The sequence below is a fragment of the Lagopus leucura genome, unplaced genomic scaffold (genome assembly GCF_019238085.1).
Source record: "Lagopus leucura isolate 7727_CA_CO unplaced genomic scaffold, USGS_WTPT01 Super-Scaffold_100001, whole genome shotgun sequence".
Taxonomy (NCBI): Eukaryota; Metazoa; Chordata; class Aves; order Galliformes; family Phasianidae; genus Lagopus; species Lagopus leucura.
In genome coordinates, this window is record NW_024962262.1 from 94,245,680 (window position 1) to 94,271,371 (window position 25,692).

General features: G+C 39.9%; 2 protein-coding genes across 6 annotated transcripts in view; one reads left to right on the plus strand and one right to left on the minus strand.

Moving 5' to 3' along the window:
• The window catches only part of FILIP1L (filamin A interacting protein 1 like), a 198,645-nt gene extending 188,485 nt beyond the window's left edge, over positions 1–10,160 (minus strand). For 2 of the 3 annotated variants that reach the window (XM_042866566.1, XM_042866565.1), the window contains exon 1: positions 9,892–10,155. The gene's annotated coding sequence lies outside the window, so the exon portion shown is untranslated. Of the gene's footprint in view, positions 1–9,891 lie in introns of all 3 variants that reach the window. The other variant, XM_042866563.1, reaches the window with a different exon arrangement.
• The window catches only part of CMSS1 (cms1 ribosomal small subunit homolog), a 230,348-nt gene that overhangs the window by 191,781 nt on the left and 12,875 nt on the right, over positions 1–25,692 (plus strand). Inside the window, exons 1-3 of one of the 3 annotated variants that reach the window (XM_042866575.1) lie at positions 10,257–10,409; positions 19,641–19,738; positions 24,195–24,266. In XM_042866575.1, the coding sequence (XP_042722509.1) occupies positions 10,400–10,409; positions 19,641–19,738; positions 24,195–24,266 (180 nt within the window). In that variant the 5' untranslated portion in view covers positions 10,257–10,399. Of the gene's footprint in view, positions 1–10,256; positions 10,410–18,695; positions 18,766–19,640; positions 19,739–24,194; positions 24,267–25,692 lie in introns of those variants that run through there. The other 2 variants (XM_042866574.1, XM_042866573.1) reach the window with 2 other exon arrangements.

The following is a 25,692-nucleotide window of genomic DNA, read 5'->3' on the forward strand; positions in this document are numbered from 1 at the left end:
CTGCCTCCCCACACCAGGAAGTCAGTTCTTGTGTCACGTGCTATGGCAGTAGTTCACTTTTTCCTTTTAGAGGTTTCCAATCTAAACTCCTTAAGTGTTCTTTTCCCAAACAGTTCTTGATAAGCACAAATAGTTGTTTACTAACCGGGAGTAATTTTACATGCAACTGAGCATGTTGCTTTCTTTACAGTTTTGTGGTTGTTCACTGCAGCAAATTATCCTGGTAATATTTTGGTAATTAAAACTAAAAATTGAATACCCACTGTTAGATTAGCAGAAACTGAGGGAAAGCAGCGATTGCTGAAGCAGACAGGAGCTTAGGCTCTGTTTGTTTGTCCACTGTCAAAGGTAAATCATTGTCATTATCTGAAACCAGATGTCTCCTTAGTTCCTTGCATACATGTGTGAGCTCCCCCCCTTTTCCTACACAGAACTATTTCACCCTTGAAAACTAATCTAAATTGATGTTTTATTTTATTTTGGTTTGGCTTTTTACGGTAGCTCTCTGGATACGGAGGAGTAAGAAACAACATGAAGTAATGTTCTGTCTTGCCCTAGCTTTTTCCAGGATGAGCCATAATTACAGCACCTTCTCAAAAGATCTTGGTCAGAGGTGGGCTGCATTTGCCCAAGTGATGCAGCAATTAGGGGCTCAGCACCCCTCAGCAGACTGAAGCACTGTTAGGAGCAAGTCTTTCTACTCCAACTCTAGGACCATGCAGTTAACAGCCACCCCTTCTGCTTTGTGCCTGCACAGAGACAAAGGAAAGCTCACTCACTGAGGTGAGCTTGTTGTTTCGTAGAAAATTAGGCATTTTTGTCATGAACATGGAAAAGAGCTGAGGCTCAGAGCTGGAGTTCCACCTCGGTTGCCTTTGTTGCCCTTCTGCCATCACCTCAGAGATGTGGATATGTCTTGCCTTTCTTTTGGGTTCAACCCTCTCACCTTGATCACTGCCTGCACGTTTTTCCCTAATCTTAATCTTCCACACTTTTTTTTTTTTTATAACCATCTCGGGGGAAGATCCAGTTTCTACTGCTGCTGCTGTGGATTAGGGCAGCACACAGACACGTCTTCAGGTCCCACTGTACTAGAGGTAGGGAATGCAGTGTCTCAGAGCAAACAAAACCAGTTCTGGACAACTTGCTGTTCTCATTTCCACACAGTAGCAAAACACTGGTGAATTTGGGGCACGGAGGAGAGCGCAGAGGAAAATGTCAGTGCTTTGTGAATTCAGAGGTATAAATCACGTCGTTCCTGCTGAGTCTTATGATGTATTAGTACTCAACTTGCTTATTTGGAGATCCAGTTCTTCATTTGCCACGTATTTCTCAGACAGCATGTGTTTTGTCAGTCCTTAAACTTTGGCTCATTTAGGCCTGGCTCATGCAGATAATGTAGGCACTGCACTGTTTGAGAAACCCTGAACATTCTGCTTTTCTACTGTCACTGACAATTTCTGTGTTTCTCCAATAGCAGATGATACCTAGTATTATTTTTCTTCCCCTGTGCTGAGCATTTTAACCAAATGTTACTGTGGGTTGCCTTTGTGGAGAACTGCTGAAAATGTTTTGTCAACACAGAATCACTTTTTATTTTGTATTTAGCAAATTCACGGTGCTTTTAATTATTACAAGACTTGGAGAGGAATTTGTTTTCAGAGCCTATTTTTGGCATTTCAGAAGCACACCATCTTAGTTATTTTTAGTTGAAGTACCTGTTGAAATCCTCCATAGTAAAAATAAAGAAGAAATTGGATTACCTCTGAGATTTGGAAATACTGTTAAAGAATTTATGAGAACAACGTTAGAATATGCGCTAAGCCAAGTCATGTTAGTCTGCAGGTTGAAATGGGGTACCTGGGAATTCAGAGTGTTGTGCTACTCCAGTAATTAAAGTGTAGTCAGCTGAAACCTCCCTTAATAACCAAAATTGTTCCCCAGGACTTAACCTTCATTACAGTCCTGGTGAAGCCCTCCAGTCGTGACCATTGCTGAGGGAAGTGATCAGTCAGAAAAAATAAACAAAAGGATTAAATTATCATGACATATTTGGGCTTTTTTCTTCCTATGCCAGTCTTTGATAATATGAATTGTATAGGAACATGATTTCTGCTGCCAAAGACAAGCAATGAAACACAGCATGTCTGATTTGAAGGCTGTTCTGCTTTCTGTATTGTCAGACTTGGATTATTTCACGGTTTCTGTTTTCTATAGCTTTGGCTGAACTAGGACACTCATCTCTCCTCTGCAGTTGCGCTGCCTATCTCATCTCTGTTGTGCTCTGTTGCACTGGAGGTAGTGTTCTGCTACAGCATGGTTTCCTTATCAGTAATGTTAAAGTAAATCAACTAGGAGGAGACTACACTTCCCAGCAAGGTCTGGAATGAGGAATTCATTGCATGTGAATTCCTATAGGATACTGGAGGACATCTGCCTTAAGAGTCTGTCGCCAGAGCTGAGACCTTCAAGGCCTAGATAAAGTGCTGCTTCTGTCTCTCCCATACCATATATATTCTGACCCCTGTTTTACATAATCTGTCATCAGTTTTTCTTTGAGCTGGATTCAGTAGTGAAACCCGTTAGATACGGATAACCTTTATCATTCCTTTGTTTCATGTCAGGGCATTCTTCCAGAAGCCTCTGAAAAACAGCTATGACAAAGAAGCCTTTGAATGTGGCTATTGATACACAGACCAGAGAACTGTAATTTCAAATTAGAAAGGATTCTTTTGAGCCTTGTCCCTCGGACAGAGCTAGCCTCAAGTTTGTTTTTCATCCTAGTGGTCTGAATGCAAGTGGTTTGTATTGTCTAACATGTTAAAAAGTAATAATAATTTCTACTTTTATGAGGGTTGTTCTCTGAAGTGTATCAAACAATAATTACTTTATCATACTATAACGTTTTCTTCAAGGATCCCACAGCACTTTAACTATGTTATTGAAGCCCCAGGATGACATTTCTGTATCTTGTTTTTTACAGTAAGATGAACTGAGATGGAAGAAATGCTAAATGCTAGTAAAGATGTGTTTAGCACTTAGCAAAGCAGTTCCAATCAGATCTAGAAATGCTGACTCTGCAGCTCCTTAATTTAACAGTGCATTTACATGCACCTGACTTCTATCCAAATAAATCCTCTAGGACTCCTTTCTCTGACCATGTGTTGTGTGTACACAAACTGCAAAGAAAACACAGCATATTAACTAATACATGCAGTATGTCTTCAACAATTGTAAAATAAGAAACTGCTGGCTGTGTACTGTAGTTTTGCACTATATACAGTAAAAATATCTTCAGTATGAACAGCTCTTCTTTGAAATGAAAAACAACCTCTGCTGTGAAAGATCTGTGAGATTCATAAGATTGCTCTGCCCACGTGAGGGCAAGAAGCAAGAAACCTATAATTAGCCTACACCTTGTCCTCCTCAGACAGCTGAAGGTCAGTTGAAAATTGATGTGAGGGGGAGTGAATGCTCTGTTTCCCTCCTTCAAGAGTCTCAAATTCCCTGTTGCACAAGAGATGAGAGAGGTCATGCTATTTCTGTCTTTTGGTGTCTACTTGTCTGTATCAAGAAACTCCACCACTGCATGAGCTGCCTCAGCTCCCATGAGGGCTGGTGGTGGATGTTGCATGGATTTACAGTGGGGAATATGCAAGCCTGTTGGCTGGACTGAAGGAGAAACATGGCAAAACAGCACTGTGCACTAGGAGTGCAAATCTCGATGTGATTTCAACCCTTCCTTTTTCTTGTGTGCTAGTGAGCTGATCTCATTTTCTTCTCAAGTGGGATTTCCTTTTGTTGTCTTCCCATGCCTTTGGTGGGTATTGTAGGAGTGGACATACAATGCTATGCATCAGTTTGTATTGGATGACATCTCTAACCATTGTATCAACAGAGTAAAACATAGTAACAGGAAGAAATTTGCTGCTTGTTTTGTTTGAGTACTCTTCAAGACACTCAAGATTTCGCATAAAATGCCTGGTTTTGACTGTATTTTGTGCATGATTAAATTGTCCCCCTATAAGGAGTATCTAAAACATCTGTTGTTTATTGGGGATTATCTTAAATTCTTTTCATCTTATGCTTGTGTGTTCTTCTGCGCTATTATTAGTCATTAAGAAAACTGTCTACTACAACCATGTTGTAGTTACTTAATTTTTTAATATTGGGTACTTTGTTCAGTTCTGGACACCTCAATGCACAGAGGGCACTGAGGTGCTGGAGCAGATCCAAAGAAGGGCAGCAAGGCTTGTAAAGATCTTGGAGAACATGCCCTATGAGGAGCAACTGAAAGAACTGGGGCTGTTCAGTCGGGGGGAAAAGAACGCTGATGGGAGGCCTTGTTGCTCTTTTCAAATAGCTGTAAGGTGATTGCAGCAAGAGCGGGGTTGGTCTCTTCTCACAGGTGAAAGGTGACAAGACGAGGGAAAACAGACTCAAGTTGCATCAGGGGAGGTTTAGATTGGATATCAAGAAGAATTTCTTTAAGTAAGAGTTGTTAAGCACTGGAAAAGGCTCTCCAGGGAGGTGGTTGAGTCACCATCCCTGGGTGTGTTTAAAAGCTGTTTGGATGTGGTGCTCAGGGACATGATTTAGAGGTGGGTTGTTAGAGGTAGGGCAGTATGGTTAGGTTGTGGTTGGACTTGATGATTTTTAAGGTCTTTTCCAACCTGAGCAATTCTGTGATTCTGTGATCTCTAGAGATTGGACATTGTCATGTTTAAAGACAATTGTTGAGGAAAAAAACTGGTTCACTAAAAAGCTGCTTGTGAGTAGAAAAAAATGGGAAAGTTAACCTCTGAGGATTTATTTTAACAGGACTATGTTTAGTCCAAATTTCATTTTATGTAAAAATGTAATTTACAGTTCTGCAGCTGTGCTTATGCATTTTCACTCTATGATGTTTGAGACAAAAGAATTCAGTGTTGTTGGATTTCTTTCTTTGACTTTGGAGGCCCAGCAGTAATCACTGTAAATTTGCTGAGGTTTGAAATAATTTAGTATTATGTAATGGAAGACAAGAAATTTGTGTGAGACATTTTAATGTAGTACCAGTTTGAAGCGTTTCTTCCTGCCTGACTGTGCCACACTGTGTAGGTGGAATTTTTACTGGGACTTGTTTTGAACTTAATTATATGTTAAAATGAAGTGCACTGGTACCGTCTAGCATTGCCTGTAATCCTTTTCCTTGGCAGATGTCACAGAGCAGCAGAAAGGCATGCAGACACTATTCTTAGAGAGAGTGTTCTCACAGCTTTTGCTGTGCTTTGCTTTCCCAGGTTCTCAGCTCCTCTCAAGCTCCCTTTTTTTCCTCTCAAGCAGAGATCTTTTTGATTGGTGTGCCGTGTGCCTATGCTACACCTGTACAAATGTGCACTCCAATGGAGCCCTCTGTTTACAGATTACTTCTGTACCTGTCTGTAAGCTGGGACCTGGGGACTGCTCTGTGAAAATGAAAAAATAACCCATGCAAGTAACCAGCTGCACATCCTCAATTTTTACATTCTTTTGAAAGCATATTTTCAAGTAGAGACAAACACTCCTGGGTATATACAAGCTCTCTCATACCACTGCACCCTTTTATGATATTGCAGGTGAACTACTTCCAGTTGCTTATTTTCAATCTCATCACTGTTTTTAAGCAAAATTGTCATAGTTGCTCTCCATTTCATCTAGCCAAACTGGGATTTCATATAAGACAACTATGTTTTTTTGGAAGAGATGCTTCATTTTAGCTCCCCCCATACTATGTTTTGCTCTTAGTGGACAGGGAGTAGGTCTCCACCCCATGAAGCTTCATCATATGTCTGTACACAGCTGTGTTACGTATATGCATGTATATTTCTGTGACTGCAAGAGAGATGCAGGCATGATGAGAGGAAAGTGGACTGCATCTGCTGCGTCCTTAACTGCACCCATTGTCACTTTCTGAGGTGAGGTCTGGCCATTTCTGCACCTTCCTCTTGAAGTGGGACCAGCCCAGCTTTCTGTTTCAACGTGGAGACATGCACAAAAGACCGTAGCTAGTGGAGGCATTATAGAAATAAGGCTAGGATGCTTTCTGATGCCCATAAAACTGTGCAGGTGGTGCCCATGCCCAGAGATTGTGAGGGAGCGGCTTGGCAGGTTGTGTCAGGCCATGCAGGGCTGCAGGCCTAGAGAGCCTGGTGATGTCTTCAGTGGATTCCTGTCTATGCCCCATTCTGCTTAGACATAAGCGTAAAATCTTCCTCTGCCTTGGGTAGAAAGGAGTGAGTTTATTTAGGTGATGAGTAGTATTTTCTCATGCAAATCTTGAAAACCAGTGTTGGTGACCATTAGTCCCAAGTCCAATCGGTCTGCAGGAAAATGCAGACTTGGGAGGTTGTTGCTCACCTCAGAGTTTTTTTTTCTCTGCAAATTGGTATCCCTATTTCTCAAAGAGAGCAAAATAGAAACAGGGACCCATTTGGAGGGGTTTTATTGTGGGTTTGTGGTTTTTTTTTTTTCCCCTTATACTTGCGGAGAGCCTTGTGAAAGCAGGTCAGACAAAGCTTGGGGCTGTGGACTTTGATTTTTTTCCCCCTTCGCTGTTACCATTCAGCCTTGAGAAAACACTCTTCAGCAGAACAACTTAAATTATTTAACTAACCATTTGCTTCACTTCAGCTTTGTGATTCTTTTGTTTTCTGCACGTAAGTATCTCTTTCCTGTAAAGCACACACTGGGACATCCTCCTCTACCTCTCTCTTCCTAGATTGATGTCAGTCACAACAGTTTGGGAGCCATGACAACTCAGGAATCATGACAGTAATTATGAGAGGTTTTGAAAGAGAATTTGTCTGCAGATGTTGACCTATAGCTCCTTCTGCAGCTGTAGCAATTCATTTGCCCATCAAATACAGTATCCCCTCCTCGCACAGACATACACCCAGAGAACTGTGCCCACATATTTTGGGCTGTCTCTCTAAGTGCCACCTTCACTCTTCTTGCTGTCTATTCCATTCTTTGAGGTATCCCTGTCTAGATGCTGGCTGCAGCACCAACTATGCAGTGATGGCGATGGGACTCAAACCCACCTCTGTCCACTGTCTAACTCTGGAGCTGTGTGTCAGATAGGCTGCAGCATATGGCAGGGCCTCTCTGCCCAATGACTAAGGGTACTTGTTTCAGGATGAGCTGAGATCGCTTAGTCTTCCCTCAAAACCCCAGCTTGTTTCTTCAGCTTGGTTTGGCTGAGGAACAGCCAGAGGCTGAGGAAGGAGGAAAATCCCAGCACCATTTGCTGTTCAGTTGCACCAGAAGAAAGCCGCCAGAGCAGGCTTATAAATATTACACACAGTAGTAGGAATCTAACTGCTACAGGGAATTTCTCACCCCCCCAGTGCTGTTTGGATTTACCCACCTGGCTCAAGTTCTACGTACACCTGTCAGCTGAGGGTGACAGCATCAGTGCCAGCAGTCCGTGACTGTCCCCTTGGAGCTTTGCCTGGCCAACTGGTAGTGTACATCATAAGCCATGCCTTCTCTTCCTCCTCCTCCACAACCATGAGCATGAGGTTTTGGTCCCACCACCAGTGAGGAAAGTGGGTATCAGCCCCATCTGAGGCCGCCTTTGCTTCCTAAGTAGAAACGGGGTTTCAGCCTTACTTTCCTTCAATGGTTGAGGAAATAAAGATCTTTTCTTTCTTTTTCTTTTTCTTTTTTCTTCCTACCTCCCTTCCCTCCTCCCCCGGTCTCTACTTTAGCAGGATGAAGCCAGCTCATTCTGGTGCTGGAAATTTAATGGAGGGGAGATATGAGGAAGAGAAGGATGCTACCAGGAGGGACTGGCCCCAACAGGGAGGAGATTAGAGGCAGATTGAAGTTTGTCCACAGTAGAACAATGAGGCTTGCTCATTCATGTGCGTTTCTCTCCTACTTCTTCCTACTTCTAATGTCTGACTCATATTTATCATGACAGTGATATTGCCATTTCCCATTGCTCTCACCTTGTCACCCACATGCAAACGAACCAGTTTCTGTAACAGAGACCTTTTCAGCTGAGCTCTGGACTAGCTAGCCCCCGCTGCCACTGGCAGGGTTTCTGTGTGAATGCTGTATTTGCAGGCTATGTTCACATGCGTCATGCTTTTTTAAGCCTGCAATGTCTGTTACACTGACAGGGGAATAACATTTTCCCACATACAGAGAACAGGTGCTGCAGATTGTTGTAAAACCTACATGGGCTCATTAAACAGTAACTTCAAGAAAAACTGACTTTAGAAATTTATAAAGCTGCATTTGTTTCTTCTCTTTTCTGTCAGAGATGACAGTTGTTTATTGAAGACTGTTACCAATCTTAGCACTCATTGCTTTTATACTACGAAGCCTCCTGATTACTGATGAACTTCATGAATGCATTCACATTGCTTCAATGGTCCACATGTAAGAGCTTCCTCCAAATTCTTGCAGTGGAAACCTTCTGGATGAGTCTGATCTGTCACATGCCACACAGCTCAGGACTGTCACATGCCACACAGCTCAAATTAGCTCCTTGGTATGTTGCCCTAATTATCATTTGCTAAAGAATCTAGAAGGAAATTTATGCAAAATAGATGGTCTTTATAATAACCTCCAAATAAACTTAATGTTCATGCTGAGCATAAATTGTCAAACAAAAAGCAGAAGTAAAGGAAGGTCAGATGGTCCTATACAGAGTTGAGAGTAACCAGAATCAGGTGTTTCTTCAGCAGGTGAGGTTTATGCGGCCATGTAAGCTTTTACTTTATTCAGCCTCATGTAAGGCATGTAATCAGCAGTTAAGCTGATTAAGGAAAGAAGACTGAACTAAGCACAGGAATCCATTCAGTTGCTCGCTTTGTTTACTGTTAGTGTGGAACCCATCTACCTCTTCAGATGCTTCTGCTTGGGACTCATGCATGGTGCTTTTGTAACCAAAAGCTTTTTGGTGCAGTGGTTTGGTCCTGTGGGTCAAGAGGACCTTTCAACCCCATTTCTTCACCATTACTCTGTGTTTGCCTTGGAGGACTCTATGGTGATGATGTGTGTGTGTGTGTATGCACACTGGAGTGCACCATGACTCCAGATTGTCTTTGTGTGGCAACAGCTTCCCCGTGTTGGACTGCACACCACGGGATCATGATGTCCATGTGACTTGAAGTGTGTTAGTTGATCTTACAGTCAAGCATGCTGTGTTATATTCTTTCCTGGTGATTAGGTTTTTTGCTTTTTTTTTTTCATTTGAGTCACAGCAGTTTAAAGCAGTGCTGAGGAAAGCTGTTTGTCCATATATGCTTTTAAAGGAAAGACAATGCAGGACTCATGTAAAGTGTTCTGTGAAAAGGAGACTAAATTGAACATGATCTTCAGTCTTGCCTGTACTAGGGCTGCAGTTGGGCAAATTCTTTGGGCTTGTGAAGAAATTAGAGCATGTGTTCCTCTATGAATTATTTTTTTTAACTATACTATTTGCCTAAAGCCCTATATTTGCAATATTGAAGCCATATATTCTCATATTGTACAAAATAATGCACATAAAACATCTTTCAGCACATCTAAATGCACACTTGCATATAGAATCATCATGCATGTAGGCAATCATCTGCTTCTCTGTTACTTTCAGAATTATATCATCTGCCTGCTTGACTACGTACTTTTTAAATGAAATGGGTGAAATCATACTATATCTTCTATTGCACATGCTGATATCCTCTTATTTTCTAATTTCCTTTACACAGAGATAATGAAAAATGGTGATATGAAATTGAGATGTTTGTTATCCCCCTCCTCCCCCCAAATGTTAATGTTGACACACAGAACTAGTCTAGCAGAGAAAGCGTATTTGGTCCAAGTCATCCTCAGTTGTTTTCTAATTACAGTGACAGCACAAAAATAAAGCAAGCTTACCTCAGCTCAGGAGGCTTATTTCTGATGTATCCCAGGCAGTTCCCTCTGCTTATTCACTTGAAAAGGGAAAATCCACTTGAATAAATTGAAAAAAAAAAAAAAAAAAAAAAAAAAAAAGACTTTAAATAATAAGGAAGCAAGGGATTCAAGGAATTATATCTGAGCTCCTGATCCACTTGTTCTACTGAATTGCCAAAACCCAGCTCCGGTAAGTAGTAGCACAGAATGGTTTTTCTCCCTTCGTTTATTCTGTGGGCTGAGGCTACAGGAATAAACCTGAGACAGTGCTGCATGGGAGAGACAGCGGGGGGACCTTGGCACGGAGTTGGACCAAACTCTAAATATAGCCCATCCCACTTTCCGTGTAGTTCTCTTCATGCACTGAAGGCAGATGACCTTGTCAGAAAACTGACCTCGCAGCATGTCACTCTCTACAAAGAGAGAATCTAAAGGAACAGGACTGCAGTGTGAGAGGACAGAAAAGCAATCAGCCATCTGCTTGTAGCACATGAATATAGGTATGAGCTCTATTTTTATGGCAGTTGCAACTGATCGAGTTGTGATGTGCTTTATTTGACCATTTGGACACGTGTGCTGCATGCCATTTCACAAAAGACTTTTACAGATGAGAGATTGCATTGTAATTTCTAGTCTTGAATAGGGAGTACTGACATAGATGAATAGCCTGTCGCTTTTCCTCCTTTGAAAAATGTTAATTCAGCAAAGTGGATAGTATTTCTCTTTTATATTCCGTTAATCTTCATTCATATATAAAAGGTTTCTGTCTAATAGAAGATGTTTTCTCTTACTTGCTCCTGTAGTGAGATTTTTGGGAAAATGTTATTTAAATCAACAAATGTATATTCCAGTATTATATACATTAGAGATGCTAGGGTAGCTTGAAAGAGTGGTGCAAAATGCAGTGTCTGAGACCAAATGGCTGAGAAATGTTTAGGATATGCAAAGGAGGAAGCATGAGAATAAGAGGCTTAGAAATATAGCCACTGGACCTTGTATCTCAACAGATGGTCTATAATCCAGTGAGTTTGCCACTTTAACTCTGTTCAGGGAATTTTGTTCTTAACCTGAAGTTTAATTTTATATGAGTTAACGTGTTGCTCTTTCAAATGGACTTGATGTTGCTATGTACGTGAAGACCTCTAATATAGGAAGGTTGCAGAAGTCTGAATAACTCAAAATGCCTTCTTTCACATTTTGTATTGAATCATCAAGGAGAGTTGAGATAAAAGCTTGTTTGCAGTACTGTTCTTTAATGAGATGTATTTCTTGGTAGTGACGCATAGCTAAGTGTATGCTACGTTACATATGTGCATGCAGTTTTTAATGTTCAGAGAAAACCTGGGAAGATGTCAGGTCTGTGATAGCCTTATACCATAGGATTATACATCTGCAAAACATGCACGAGTCAAAAAGGCTTTTAGCATGAGCCAGTAATATCAGTGGTCAGTAAAATATCAATGCTTATCTATGAAAAATAATGTAATATGCGCTGTTAAGTTTTTAAAACATGTGCTGTCTATTTTTTGTGGAAGCCTACTGTTTTTGGCAAGTTTTGCTATGTAATTTTATCATGATCTATCAGCTTCAAGTCCACAGAGTCAGCCAGACTCTGTGTGTTACCTTCACAACAAGAACTACAGCTGTGAAGCCACAGCTGCTTCCCAAGACAGTGAGAAGACAGTAGGAAATATGAGTCTCTCGCAGTGCTAAGGGAGACATCACATCTGGGCTGTACTACATTCCTGGACAAGACTTAATCATGGCCTGATCTATGCCAGCACCCACCAATGAAATAGTTTTATGGATTTCTCCCAAGTTTTGTTTGCAAGGTTTGCTTCCAATTTACCTATTTCCTTTCAATTAACAGAAACAAATATTTATAGGAGAAAAGATTATAACTAATGAAGGATAGTGGTTGGTTTTTTGTTGGAGAAGTTGTGGCTTTTTTTAGAATGGCTTTTACATATATTTCCTCATATGCCTGTTAGGATTGACAGCTACTTCAAACCAGATTTTTGGGATTCTCCTTCATACAGTCATACTTTCTGTAATGAATACTTGTCAATTGATTTTTTTTTTAAATGATTAAACCCGAATTCCTAGGCATCTGTAGTTGTTCAAAGATCCTATGGGATGTTTTATAATGTAAGATGTGTGGACCACAATGTACAATTTGGTCAACTGTATTCTGATGTATTTATTTTTTTTCCCTATTGCCCAAATTTTCAGAGTTAGAACGTTCTGTTACTATTGCACAGCATTGCTGGCATCCTTTAACTTGTTTCTAAAGTGCCTGTAAGGTATACAAGGCCTGGCATCTGTCAAGAGGAGAAGCCCTTTTTACAAGGTTAAGTATTTAATTGTTTCATAACATTCATCCCATAATATTTTAAACATCCCAAACCCATACTACTTCTAAACAAGCCAAACAAAATCATCTCCAGCTTCCTTATCTCTCAAAGAACATGCTTTTAGGCTGAAATGGAATTTTAAAGAGCTTGTCAGAAGGGTAGTTTTTGAAAGAACAGAAGAGTAATGAAGAGGCTGCAGTGACTTATGTGCTATCTGAGCCTTCGCTCTTAGTGTCATTGACTTTGGAGTACTTGAGCAGACAGCAGAAGTGATGTGCACTCTGTGCTGATGTGTTCTGTATCTTCAGGCTCCGGGTGCTTGTTTGACAGGCCAGTCGTGAAGAAATTAGGTTGGATGGCAAACAGTCAGTCTGTCATTTTCCTAAAATGTGAAATCTTAGTGTTTGCCCTTCATCTACCATGGGTTTGAAAGCCACAGTGACTGAAAATGAACGTCAAGTCCTCCCTCCTTACCTCAGTGGTGACATTTTTTGTCATGTGAGACAGGGGTGGGATGTCACATTCAGCTCACATCTTGTGGAAGTGTAAGTAGTTTTTACCAGACTAAGTGTGACCTACTACTTTTATACTTGACCAGTCTCTTTCTGTTTTTTGAACGTGTTTCTGTCTTATAAGGCAATATGTGATAATGAGAAGGTCAAATTATGAATAGGCTGGGTTATAGCTGTATTGCAAGCTAAGCTTAACCTTATGTAGATTCTTCTGTATATGTAGAGGTAGATTCTTCTTCTGTACTCACTTGTATGCAACAGGATTTCCTCTGACCTTGACTCCAGGCACACCCTTCGTTTTGAATTTTGGCTCACTGCTAGTCAGTAAGTCAGAAACACTCTTTTAGTGGTACCAGTTTTGAATATTAAAATTGTTAAAAATTAGGTAAAGGGAGAAATGAGCTGTGGGAGACTTTTCTTGGCACAGTCTGACAGGTGATTTCATTTGTATGCTAAATGACTCCCTTAACTTCTCCTCTTTCAGTGTGAGAAAGAGGAGCCCCAGCTGAATGTCCTCTCCTGCAGTTTATCTCTGGTAGATCTCTCAGCTGACCAGGGATGGTGTTTACACATGTCAACATGTTGTCTTTGTAGTACCAACTATTGCCAGTACTTTTAACATGATACATGCTGGTCTTGCAGACAGTTTGTAGTAAGTTCTTCCTTGACACAGGCCTACTGAAGTCCTTTTCAGTCTTCAGTAGGACCGTGTCTCTTCCTGCTCTGTTGCATATTGTGTGCCTTTGTGTGTGATTCACAAATGCACTGTAAAATACACTTCTTTTTAAAGTACCTCAGGCAGGCCAACTCTGCATTTCAAGGTATGCTCACAGATGTGAGGTCTTACTGTTGTGCTGTATCAAGACTGTTCTGGAGAAGGAGTTCATTCAGACAGAAGAGGAAAACAGTGCTTAGACCTTGGGGGGATAGGGGCTGCTTTCGGTTAATGACATCACGTCTGGCTATCTTGGAGATTGCCTCCATGTTGGGCTGAGATAACTTTGTTCTCTGTTGCAGTGGGCAATAAAAGCTGTCAAAATGAGAGTCAAAATGAGAGCCAAAATGACCTAACTGCTAGTCACCTGCACATGAACTTCATTGCTTTTTAACTAATTGACTCCCTATCCCATCTCCCTATCCCCCTCCTTTTGTCAAAGAAGAAGCTGTGCTTGGAATACTTCAAAATATTTGAACTGTCAAACCCTTTTTCTTATTTAACCAACTCCCTGTCCTGTTTCATTGAAAGACTTCATCTGTTTCTTTGCGTGTTGGTGGGAGTGATGACTGGGGTCATGACACTGAGCTTTGTGTTCCTTCTGCCTTGTGTGATGATGATGCTGGAAGGATTTGTTTAGATATTTTCATTGTTGCTTTCAGGCCGGCCTTGGTGATCAACAAAACTTTAGGGGCAAGAAAAATTCAGGCAAATGCATTGACATTAAGATTAATTGATCTGATTCACTGCAAATTTGGTCCAATTTTAAATGACACAAATATGAAAATATCTGATTTCAATTGTGCTGTTTTCCCAGACCTTTCTGTCTGCCCATTCCATTATTACTTGCAAAGAAAAGGAATCTAAAATGACAGTTAAAAAAAAAAAATAAAAAGACTTCTGCCCAACACACTTGGCATTTTACTTAGAATCAAATATTTTTCAATCCGCTGGCTTTAAAGCTGGAAGCCCAAGAAGTGCTTTTTCCCCAGATTAGGTGACCAATAGATAAAAACATAACCTGCAAAGCAGCCTGAAATTATTCCATCATAGCATGCCCAAATTGAATGAACCATGCTCAGTGACAGAGTAATGTCAAGGACACGTTTTCCTGCAATATGTTTGAAACTAGAAAGAGAGAGTAGCAAATACAAAATCTATTTCTGCAACATCCTTGATGTTTTTTAACAATTGAAAACATGGGTCCTATTTAAAGTTTAGTTTTAGATATAAGGCAATTTTAGAGCAGTCAGGGGAGGAAGGAAGTCAAGGGTGGAAAAAGGGGGAGGAATGAAGTTTGTAAAAATAAATTATATACAAGCTTTGTTTTCCTATATGCAATTCTGGATTAGTATTGATACATAATACTGGTGGGAGTAAAAGAGAGAATGCAGGAATTTCTGTAGCAGTTCAGATCTGTGGGCTCTTCTAGCCCAGAATTCATCTCTGTCTGTGGACAGTGCCAGATACTTCAAATAAAAATTGAAGGAGTCTCCCTCGCGGATGCAATTTCCCTCCAAATTCTAGGGTAGAGATAAGTTTAACTAAAAGAAATGAACTTTTCCTATAGCGCCTTGTTTCGCTGGAGGTCTTCTGAATGCCAAAGAAATGTCTGATCTCACTGAGCTTCCAGGTTTGAAAAAAAGAAATATCCCAAACTAATAGAAAGTATTCTCTCAGGTGTCTTCGCTTACATAAGCAAAATAATATATTTTTTTTCCCAGTCAGTTAGGCTCAGTCCTTAAAAGACTGAGCTATTTATATTTGTGGTCACTGTAACTCCTGTATTCACCACTTCATACTAGCAGAATGGCACTGTGGAAGTTGAAAGTGTCAATAGTGATGAGATACAACAGCAAGCACCAACTGTATGTGCTAGCTAGTATGAACAAAAGTGCATTCACATAAAAGCTTGTATTGTTACCTCCTGTATCATTAAAGCTTCATCTGCTTTTAAAATAGTGGAATAAAGGACAAAGCAAATATGCATTCTTTATGGAGGTAATTGTTAATACAGTGTATATCTAAAGGGAACCCATTAAATTATCAAAATGTCTGAGTGCTTCTTTATGTATGTATGTACATTCATCTACATGCTTCTGCATTAATGCATGCATATGTATACACTCAGTATACCTACTGATGCACTGAGATGTAGGTACGTATATTGAATTTATAAGTTAAAAATCCTTACACTGACTGAATCAATTTAAAATACTGTGATCATTATCATAAGTGAGAAAGTCTATTCATGGCACAGGGTGTTAAGTGTAAATGTATTTTCCATCTCAGCATGGTTCAAAGCAAAATGAAATATAACTACCTAATGACTGGGAAGCCTGTTAGTGTGTGCCACAGTGCTGATGGATAGCATGGGAGAGAAACACAAATTCCAGAGCACTTCACCTTCTTATTTATATCAAGAGCATTACACAATCATTTAGGCTTTGGTGACCTTGTGGTTCCATAGTGTCTGCCCATTACAGGAAAGCAGATGCAAGAGATTGTTGTGCTGAGCAGCATTGCTCCTTCAGCAGTGTGTTCCAGGAGTGCCTGCCCACTCATCTGCACAAGAGAGATGAAAGTCAATATTGCATTAATCAATTAGCTTCTGCCTTTGTGTCAACTGTTTATTAAGGAAGGATTTGTCCTCTTCATTTTGGACGTAGAAGAGTCTCCTGGGTAGCTTCACACCTCAGAGCTGGGCAAGCAGCACTGCTGATGTGGGGATGTTTGAAATCTGTGAGCTGGATGCCTCTACTTTTATTCACATTGAGTTATGATTTATTTTGTGGATAACCTCACTGAGTTCAAGGTAACTATCTGCATAGGGAGATGCACTGTTTAATGTGAGCAAGAATGGCAGGGTCTGGCCTGTGGGACTTGAATGTCTAGAATGAAACCCTCCTGTCATACAGGAGTTGACGCAGTGTCACAGACTATCACAGCTTAAAGCAAGCTCCCACCTCAGCTGAGATGTGAGCGACTGTTAATGAAACGGACAAAAAAATACTGCTTGTATGATGTAAAATAATCCAATTCTGCAGAAAGATTCACAAACTGGAACCACTTTTGCAGATGTTTGATGAGTTTGGGGCTGGGCATTGGATTCCTTTTTTTTTTGTGTTTCCAGCTGATAGTGGAGGAGGGCATTTCATCATGAAGTGCAGCCCGTAACTCAGATGGGCAGTGAACAGGTGGCACATTGTTTGTCAGGCTATTTCATATCATGGAAACCATTTGTCCAGTTTTAGATTGCTATTATCAGCGGTGTATCTTTTAGTTATGAGAAAGAGAAGAGGTTATTTAAAACTTAGGCTGCCCCTGTTTGCCTTTCAGAACATGCCAAGTGGGTTTTAAAAAGGAATGCCTAAAGATCCCAGACATTTTTCCATTAGTTGTTTAATGCTGCTCTCATTTATTTCCATTGTGGAGTGAATAGGTTAAGAAGGAGCTGTCTCAGCAATTCAGTTCAATGAGACACGGATGGATAGACTTAGAAATGGTGTTTGAGGCTCAAATAGGGATGAGCAAGGACAAAGAGGGGGACTAGTTCTGATCTCCTGGGTGTTCTTCATTTTAATGGTCTATATACAGTCTGTTTGGATGGAGCACAGCCAGGACTTCAAGACTGCAGAACTGGTATGTATAAAAGGTGACATCTCTGAAGCATCTCTTCAAGTCATGTCGGAAGAGACAGACGAATTACATGAAATTATATTATATGAAAGTCTCCAATGGACTCTCACACCCAGAGGCTGCTCTACCAAAATACAGCATAAGCAATTTGCTGGGAAGAGGGTGACATAGAAGGAAACAAGCCCTTGATCAAGCAGAGCAATAACACTAAGTGACCAAGACGCGTTTTGAACTTTGAAGAGTATGAAGGATGATACAATTTTTGAGCTTTTTCTGATGAATACCTGAGACTCCATAGTGACAAAAGATTCACGTGCTCAGAGACTTTGGAAGGGGATGACCATGGGGAAGAAGGTGGTGTTGTGCAGAGAGATATGTGATAGAGGAGCATCAGGCTCCTTGGAAGGAGAGAAAGTAAAATCCCAGTCCGGAGCCACAGATATTTGAGCTCTACCATAAGAAAGAAATCTTCAAATTTGTATCTTCACCTGCTGCCCTGTGTGCAGGACTAGATACATTGATGGAGTGTATTAACAATACATTTATAATAATTTATATTGAAGTAAACCCATGTCACCATCGATAAAATTGAATTAAAAAAATAAAAAATAGGAGTAGGCTTTGGAATGCTTTCTCCTTTTGAATTCTAGTAGCTAATAAACTTTCTCAGAAAATCTTATTCCTTCAGGTGATGTCTGCTGGACACTCTTGGAACAGAAACAGCCGTGTTTCAGCAGAAGTGGCCATAGTACTACTGCGGAGAGGCAATCAGTCTTCTTGCTCATGATCTAAATGGCTGCTCAGTAATTCATTCAATCTGACTCCATTCCTTCCCTCAGAGGACAGGACTTTGCAGCTACGTAAGGGACACGTTGATGTTACAGCTAGCCTGTGGCAGGGGCTAACATGAGGGATATCCCTGCTATTCCTCTGCCATCAGCAACTTGCCTCACGTGGGATCTTATACTTTTGTGGTCATAGACTGTTTACAATTTTTTTTTCTCTAATGCCACTGTCTTTCTAAATCTATTGCAGTTTGCCAAGAATCTAATCTATATCAAATGAGATCTCATGATAAATGGCACCCAACCTGCTAAAATATTCACTGATTTTCTCTGATTACTAGCTTTAAGTTCTCAAACTTTTGAAAACTCTTAAAAGCTGTCATAACTCCATTTTAGGATGCTGACTGTGACTCAAGCTTTTCAAAGTGTGATAAGGAATGGCAGTTGCAAGACACCATTTTCTGGGCAGATTTATATACAGAGTTTGTTACCACTATGGATTTTAGAAGCTATGGCCATTGTTGATTTTATGTTACTCGTCCTCTGGCCTTCTCTTTATTCTGCTTACTGCTAGTGATTGCACAGACGTTATATAATAATTGGTAGTCAGATCTTCCATACTTTGTGTGATGCTTATGGAATTTTACTGTTCCTATTCAAAATAAATAACTTTATCTTTGAATTGGCAGCTTCCAACTTCAGCATATGGGTAGTCTGAAGAATCACTAAATCCAGCAAAGGGGAAGGAAAAGTTGAAATATTCCAGATAAAGAATTCTAATTATTCAGTTAAACAGATGATGTGTCCGTGTGTACAGTTTTCTTCCCCAAAGTACTCTGTAGATAAAACAGGTGAATAAGAGTATGAGTGGAGACATTTTAATTTCAATAGTTTTTGTTCAGAACATAAGAATTTCTTATAGTTGTGGACATTTTGCTTAAACTGTGGGAATGGTGCCTTTACCTTAAAAAGTGCTTACAGAAAATGTTCATATATATTTTAAACAGTAGGAGATTATGCAGATCTTAGAATTCTTCCTCTTGCAGATAATTAAGTGTCAGGCATTCTGAAATTCTAGATGGAAATTGGGGTGTTTTCTGTGTTATTTGTGTGTGTGTGCATTGGTGAGAGGTGATTTTTTTCTTCCTCCATCTGCAAGACTTCTCCTTGTAGAAGGTGATGACTTACTCCAAAAGGAATATCAGCACATTTAACTGGAATTATGTATTCTTCTCAGTGATCCAACTGAGCTGTAACTACATAAGTACAGAGCTATAGATCAAAGATCATATTTAACTTGTTCAGGAATAATGCAGAGAGATGTCATGGACTTTGAGGTCCTGGAGCTCTTCAGAAAACATCTTCTTCCAGTGTTCACTGCAGGTTTATTTCACGTAGGTTTATGGATAGATTACACATTTTCTACCTGTGAGGGTAGCTGCAGATGGCACTGATTATACAACATGCTAGAAGGATACAGAAATATATCCTTCAAGATTAAGCATTTTGAAGAGGAAGCAAAAACTGGAACTTCTCCTAAAATAAATTTCAAATACTAGTTTTCTAAAATGATAAAATTTTCCATTCCAGCTGTACTTACTGCTAATCTTAAGGTTATATGATTTTGAAAATATTGCAGTTGAAGATCTTACTTCTATTTTTGAATGCAAAAATAGAAGATGAGTGAAAAACATAAATGAAAGCTCCGTTTTTTTTTTCTCCTTAGATGCTTCGGATGATGAAGCAATTGAAAAACCAAGTGATGAGACAGCAACATATAAAGGTCCTGATTCCAAACCTGCCGTGACAAAGAAAAGAAAACAGGTATGTAAGTTTAGCAGTTGTGTAGACCATAGAGATGACATTGCAAGTGAAATGTAATCCCCACTGATTCACTATAAAAGGATGATTTTCTTCACTTTTTGCCTTATCTGATCATATGATAGGATTTTTATATATTTTTTTAAATTATTTTTGCATTATTTGGAAGTGGTCTCCAAGTGCATTTTGATAATAACTTTTGTTTGATGCCATGATTGTCTCCAGATAAGAGAATGCCTGGTGATAAATGCCTGAGTGGTGCTACTATGTCCTTTTCCCTTATCTTTTCCCTTTCCCTGCACACAGAAAGTCCTCAAAGCTGTGTCTTAAATGTTGTTTTGCTTTACACAGAGTATATCCAGGAAATGGCAGCAAGGTCTTTCTCAGTCAGCATCGCTTTAGCAGGACAGAATTATCTAGATCTCAGCTTATTTCAAGGAGTCTCTTGTTTGAAAGTTAATTTCTTCTGCCTTCCGTGTATCATTGAGTAGTATAGACTGAATGGCTGTCAAGTTGGTAAAATGACATTGGAGACTATCTCTCCTTGAGAGTATGGATATTAATTTAGACCCTAGGTCAGTAGTAAATTCACTGTATGATGCCTAGCCAATAGCCCAAATGAAAATCCTTTGTAACTCTGTTCTTTGTTTAGTAACAGAGAAGTGTAGTACTTATTATGTTTTGGTGTCTTTCCAAAGAGACCAAAGGTGAAATGAGTCAAATGTGTCAACTGATTCCACATTTTGATCAGGAAGGAGAAAACTAAGTAATATAGGAGAAAGCCTTTGTGTATGCCTTATCTGAACATCAAATGCAAGGAATTCAACTCAGTGAGGATGCCTATGGAACTTTTTCTTTTTTTTTTTTATTAAATCGCAACTACATTCACTTATGTATTTAGAACAAAGTTAAGATGTGTATTTTTTTTGGAGGAGTTGCTTTGCCCGTTCTGTGAGAACATTAGAAAGGATCTCTGACACAGATTACCCTGCTGAGGAGGACTGGGTCTGCTCAGCTGCAGTCGGCCTCCTGCTGCAACTCTTTCGGTAATATAAAGAACATTGGTCTGCATTTTGGAACATGCTAAGTTGATGTTTAACAATAAAACTGGAGGCAATGATTTTTTGGGAGCTCAGTTGCCTGTGTTGTTGCATATCTTTTAGAGCAAAACTCTTGCAAAGTTTGGGTTTACAAGCTTTCTCTAAAGGAAACTAGTAGTTCGTAGTTTCAGTTCTTCTAACAGTCTATCCTACTCACTCATTTCTGCCTTATTCACAGGCTGGAAGCTATTCTGCAGTGGTCTTGGCATGTTAAAGCCAGTCAGGAGACAACCAAACAGAATTATGAACATTTATGTTTCCAGTCTGCAGACTGTCCACAGAATTGCAATGAGATGAATAATTTGTCTCCAATCTGAATGGAGCATTGATGTGTTTACTTTGTCACAGGCTCCAAAAGTCAGAGTACATGGCTGACCTAGAATGTAAACTTTCACACACATGCAAGAATGTTTTCACTTTACATTTGAATTTCCAGTAACTTGGCAACTTCTTAAGAAAAAAGTTGTGTTAGAAATATAATACAGGAAATATTTTATGTTCTGTCTATGATTAACAAACAAGGAATTTATGACATTTTAGTTCATAAATCAGTGGTCTCAGCATAAATTTCCTGTTTTCTGCATTTTAAGAACTTCCATATAAAAATAGCATAAAAACACAGAGCACAGGGGAGCCATGTCAAAAACCAGCAGGTTGTCTGCTTTGTGTCTTGCATAAGAAAAGCATGTAAATGACATTTTCCTAAGGGTGCCATGCAAACAACTATTGCATGAGTAGGTAGGCAGCTAATATTTGGTTAAGGGTCAGAAGTTCAGTTAGATCAGATACTTAAATATTTTAGACTACAGATCATCAAAGACACGTAGATTTACAGCCATTCACCACCGTGAAGTTTATTTTTCTCTAATGTCTGAATAGGACTTGCTAACAGCATGCCATGCCTAAATACCTATATCTGTTGCTGTGAAGAAGGGATTTTTGAGTCCTAACATGATTTTCTGAGGAAGCAAGCCTGCTGTGTGCTTCAGTTGCAGTTGAAAGAGAGGGCTATACACTGTCATCAGAGAAGAAACCAGTCCATGACACTTTTAAGCATTTGAATGAAAGGCTTCCTGTCAGAAAATTTTGTTTCTCATATAAATTATTTTTCAGCTCTGTTATTTTTTTTCCTTCTTTACATATATACAGGTTGGGAGCGTGCATGGAGTTGGAGATTTATATAAAACAGTTCATACAGCACGTGAAGGAAGAAATGGGCTCAAAGTGAACAAGGCTTTTTTCTTTATACTGAAAGGGTCATAAATAGTGATGATGTTAGCTAGGATAAGGATCCATCATATTCTATGGGAAGAAAGAGATTCAGGTTGGCCCATTTTTTAGCTTTTTGGTTTCTTGATAGTATCTCATGACTAAATCAATCCAAAGGCTTGTTCTCTGCATAAAATCTAATGTCAAACATGGAATTTATGATAGTAACACCTGGCAAGTCGTCTTCAAGTGTCTGTGGACAGCTGGAATACGTAAGGATAGATCAGGAACTTAAGGCAGAAGGTAGCTGTGCTTCAGTCTCAATGTCTGGGAATGCTAACAGCAGGGCTAGGAACAAAGAAATGTATGGTGTTCTTATAACCACTAGAATCTGAGACAGGGCAGATATATATATATATATATATATATATATATATATATATATATATGTATATATATAAATCATGAAACATTAATCCTGAAACACTTTTTCTAAATGAAGTGAGTTTGTGCTTGCAGTTAGTTCTTTGATTATTCATGACAAAACAGTGGGGACAGATCTTGTTATGGCAAGATACCGTCCCTGTCACAAGTTCTTATTGATCCAGGCTGTGTTATATTCCAGCCCTATCTGTCAAGTGCTTCGCTGGCTCTGTTTAGTCCCCACAGCCACATCTGCTGTGGTAATTCCTCAGTATCATTTCAAGCCTCAGACAGTTTCAGAGCCGCTTTTATACATAACTACTGCTTCAGCTAGTGCATGACTCTGTATCACACAGCACAGTAAACAGGAGCAATCAATAGGTTATTTGTTTGCAAGGAGCATGGTGGTTCCCTTGTTGCTATATCTGAGTTATCAGGGGAAGCGGGGAAGATAGGAAAGTGGGTTTGGAGAGGCACAGACATGCAGGCCAGGCTCATGTAGAACAAGTGATTATGAAGGGCCCTCCTGCTGTGACAGCAGCACAGGAAGCACTCAGAGGGGCTCAGCTGTTCTGAATCTCTTATTAATTTTTCTCTGGCCCTGCTGTAGGTGCCCTAAAAAGGGAATGAAGGAGCAGCTCCTCTGGCTTTTGATCAGACTCTTTTCTGCTCATTCTCTTCCTCCAGGCCCACCCCAGGGAGCACTACTGGACTCTGAGTTTTTCTAATGTTTCTTGTGATGAGTCGTCTTCACTATTTCTTACAGAAGCAGATTTTTCCAGCCAAATGCATCCTAGTATCAAGGATTTCTTTCTTGAAGTTCATTTTCCCCTTGCACTTTGGCAAATCACCTACTAAGTTAAAAAGTTTTTATAATACAGACTCATTTGTGTTACCAGAAAGTGGACATCCCTCAGAAGGAAAGAGAATTGCTGTGCTTATAAATCTGTGCCTTATTCCTTCTGGTTTGTCTTTCAGACGAATCCTAACCTTGGCTTATGTGAGCAGGGACTCTTACAAATGGATCACTTCAGCCTGCTTGCTCAGGCACAAAAGTGGGTTAATAATTGCAACATGTGCTGGATGAAGATTATTCTGAAATGCAACATGTATTTTTCTTATGCATATTTGACCCTGTCTGTTATGAGGAGGCAAAGAAAGAATGGAGCAGAACAAATTTGAAACACGTTTTCCTAAATTTTGCTTTGCAAATGTCAAAGGAAATTCAGAGCATTGATATTTTCCATTTATTGTCACTCAGTTCCATGGTATCTTGCACCATCTGAAAGCTCACACGAGGCTGGTTGTTTTAAGGTGTTACTGGAAAAATTTAGAAAAATGATCATGCACAGTAATAGAGATTAAAAGTATATGGTTGTTGAAATATTTTCTTCGTGTTTTCCTTTTTTTTTTTTAATTTATCAAAGCTGCTTTTCACCATCTTCTGGAAGCATGTCTACAACCTGTGTGTTTCAGCGTTCTGTTCTTTTATTCTTCTCTTGGTTACAATAACATAAATCTCAATTCCAGAATTACTCCAGATACAGGGCGTTGTAAGAAATTGAACCTTTCTACAGGTAGGAAGGTTTGGTTTTGTTTTTTTTCCCTTGCCTAGCATTCCTGTGTTTTCTCTTGCCTCCCTGTGGTGATGTTTTATTTTCCCCAGGTGATTAGATATCTAATACTGAAACTTTCTTTTTTACTTCTTTTTAAAATGTGTTTTGCAGCCTACAGAGTGTTTTCTAAGTCAGCCTGAAGAAACACCAGGGAGCACTCTAAAAGCAAAGAAGCGAAAGAAGGTATGAGTGCCCTGAGGTGTACCTGGGGACTGGGCAGTGGGTGTGCCTGCTGTTGTGGGAATCCAAATTGGGTCAGCTTTGTTGCTGTGTGAAGCTACGTAGTGTTGCAGCCTTTATTTTAGAGAAGAATAAAAATCCCCGCTTTTATGACTTCAGTCAAATTATCCATTCGTTACATGAACTGAACTGCAGAATTGTGCCTATGCTCCTCACAAGGGTTGTGCATTTATACCCACCTTGCAGGTGTGGCACACCAGGAAAATGAAACTGGCAAAGAAAGATGGCAATTCAGTTTCCGCAGCATCTGCCCTGATTCAGCTGTGTGAACAGGCTCCAGCATCCTTTGCACCAAGAACTGCCCTTGTTCCCTCTTCTCCTGGCATAAGTATATAAATAAATACTCTGGGCTGACTGTCTGGCTGTGCTCCATCTTCACTCAACAACAAACACAGTCTGCTGTCTAGATGGAAATAATATGGCACTAGGCAAGTTAATTGTCTTTTGGGACAGCCTGTGTTAAGTACTTGGCTCCCTCACAAGGGTGGCTTTTTTAGGTTATGTCAGGCCTCTTAATCAGCCGGTGAATGGGTAGAGTTGAATTTTGCCTTCAAAGCAGCTCTGACAGAAGTGACCATGGAGCTTGATCCAATTCTGCCAAGTGAAAGCATTCCACCAGAGAATGGTGCAGCAGCCCTAGGAAAAAGACCCCATTCCTAGGCAAACAACAAGCATTTGGTTACATCTTTAGTTTCACTGAGGCTAGGCCTCTGAAATGATGTACACAGCCTGTTAGCAAATGCATCAGGAAATATTTGTCAGATTGATCCATTGTTTCCAATCAAACTCTTCTCACTAAATAAAAGGAGGGGGGGGGGGGGGAAACAAACAAAAAAAGAAAGAAAAAAGAGAAACACAAAAAACACCTTTGCTTTTAAGCATCTGGAACAAATTGGAAGAAAAATAGTAAAACTTCCTGTGTTAGGACCATTTCCCCATAGCTCTCCTCAAAGGAAGAGAGTTTGTTCAGGTGTCCTTACTCTTATGGACTTTCTCATTAGTATCAGGCTTCTCCTCTCAAGAGTACCATAATTTTTTTGGAGGAATCAAGTGGCCCAGTAAATGACATAGTGGTCCTGAGGAATGACAGCTTACACTGAGTTACCAAGTGAAATGAGCCCAGCACTTCTGTGTTATTGTCTGCTAAACCAATGATTCCCAAATGCAGGTCACTGAAGAAGCTGGAGCTGGAGAAGAGCATTTCTCCTTAGGACTCTGCCTTTTATATTTGCTAGGAATAACAAAGAAGGAGCTCATTTGTGGACCTCGTGCAATAGCTGCATGTTCTGTAGGTGGCCTGTGGCCATGCTTAGGAGAGGCAATTGTTGCAAGGCAGAAAAATGTGAGTGTCAAATGGTGGTGAAGCTTG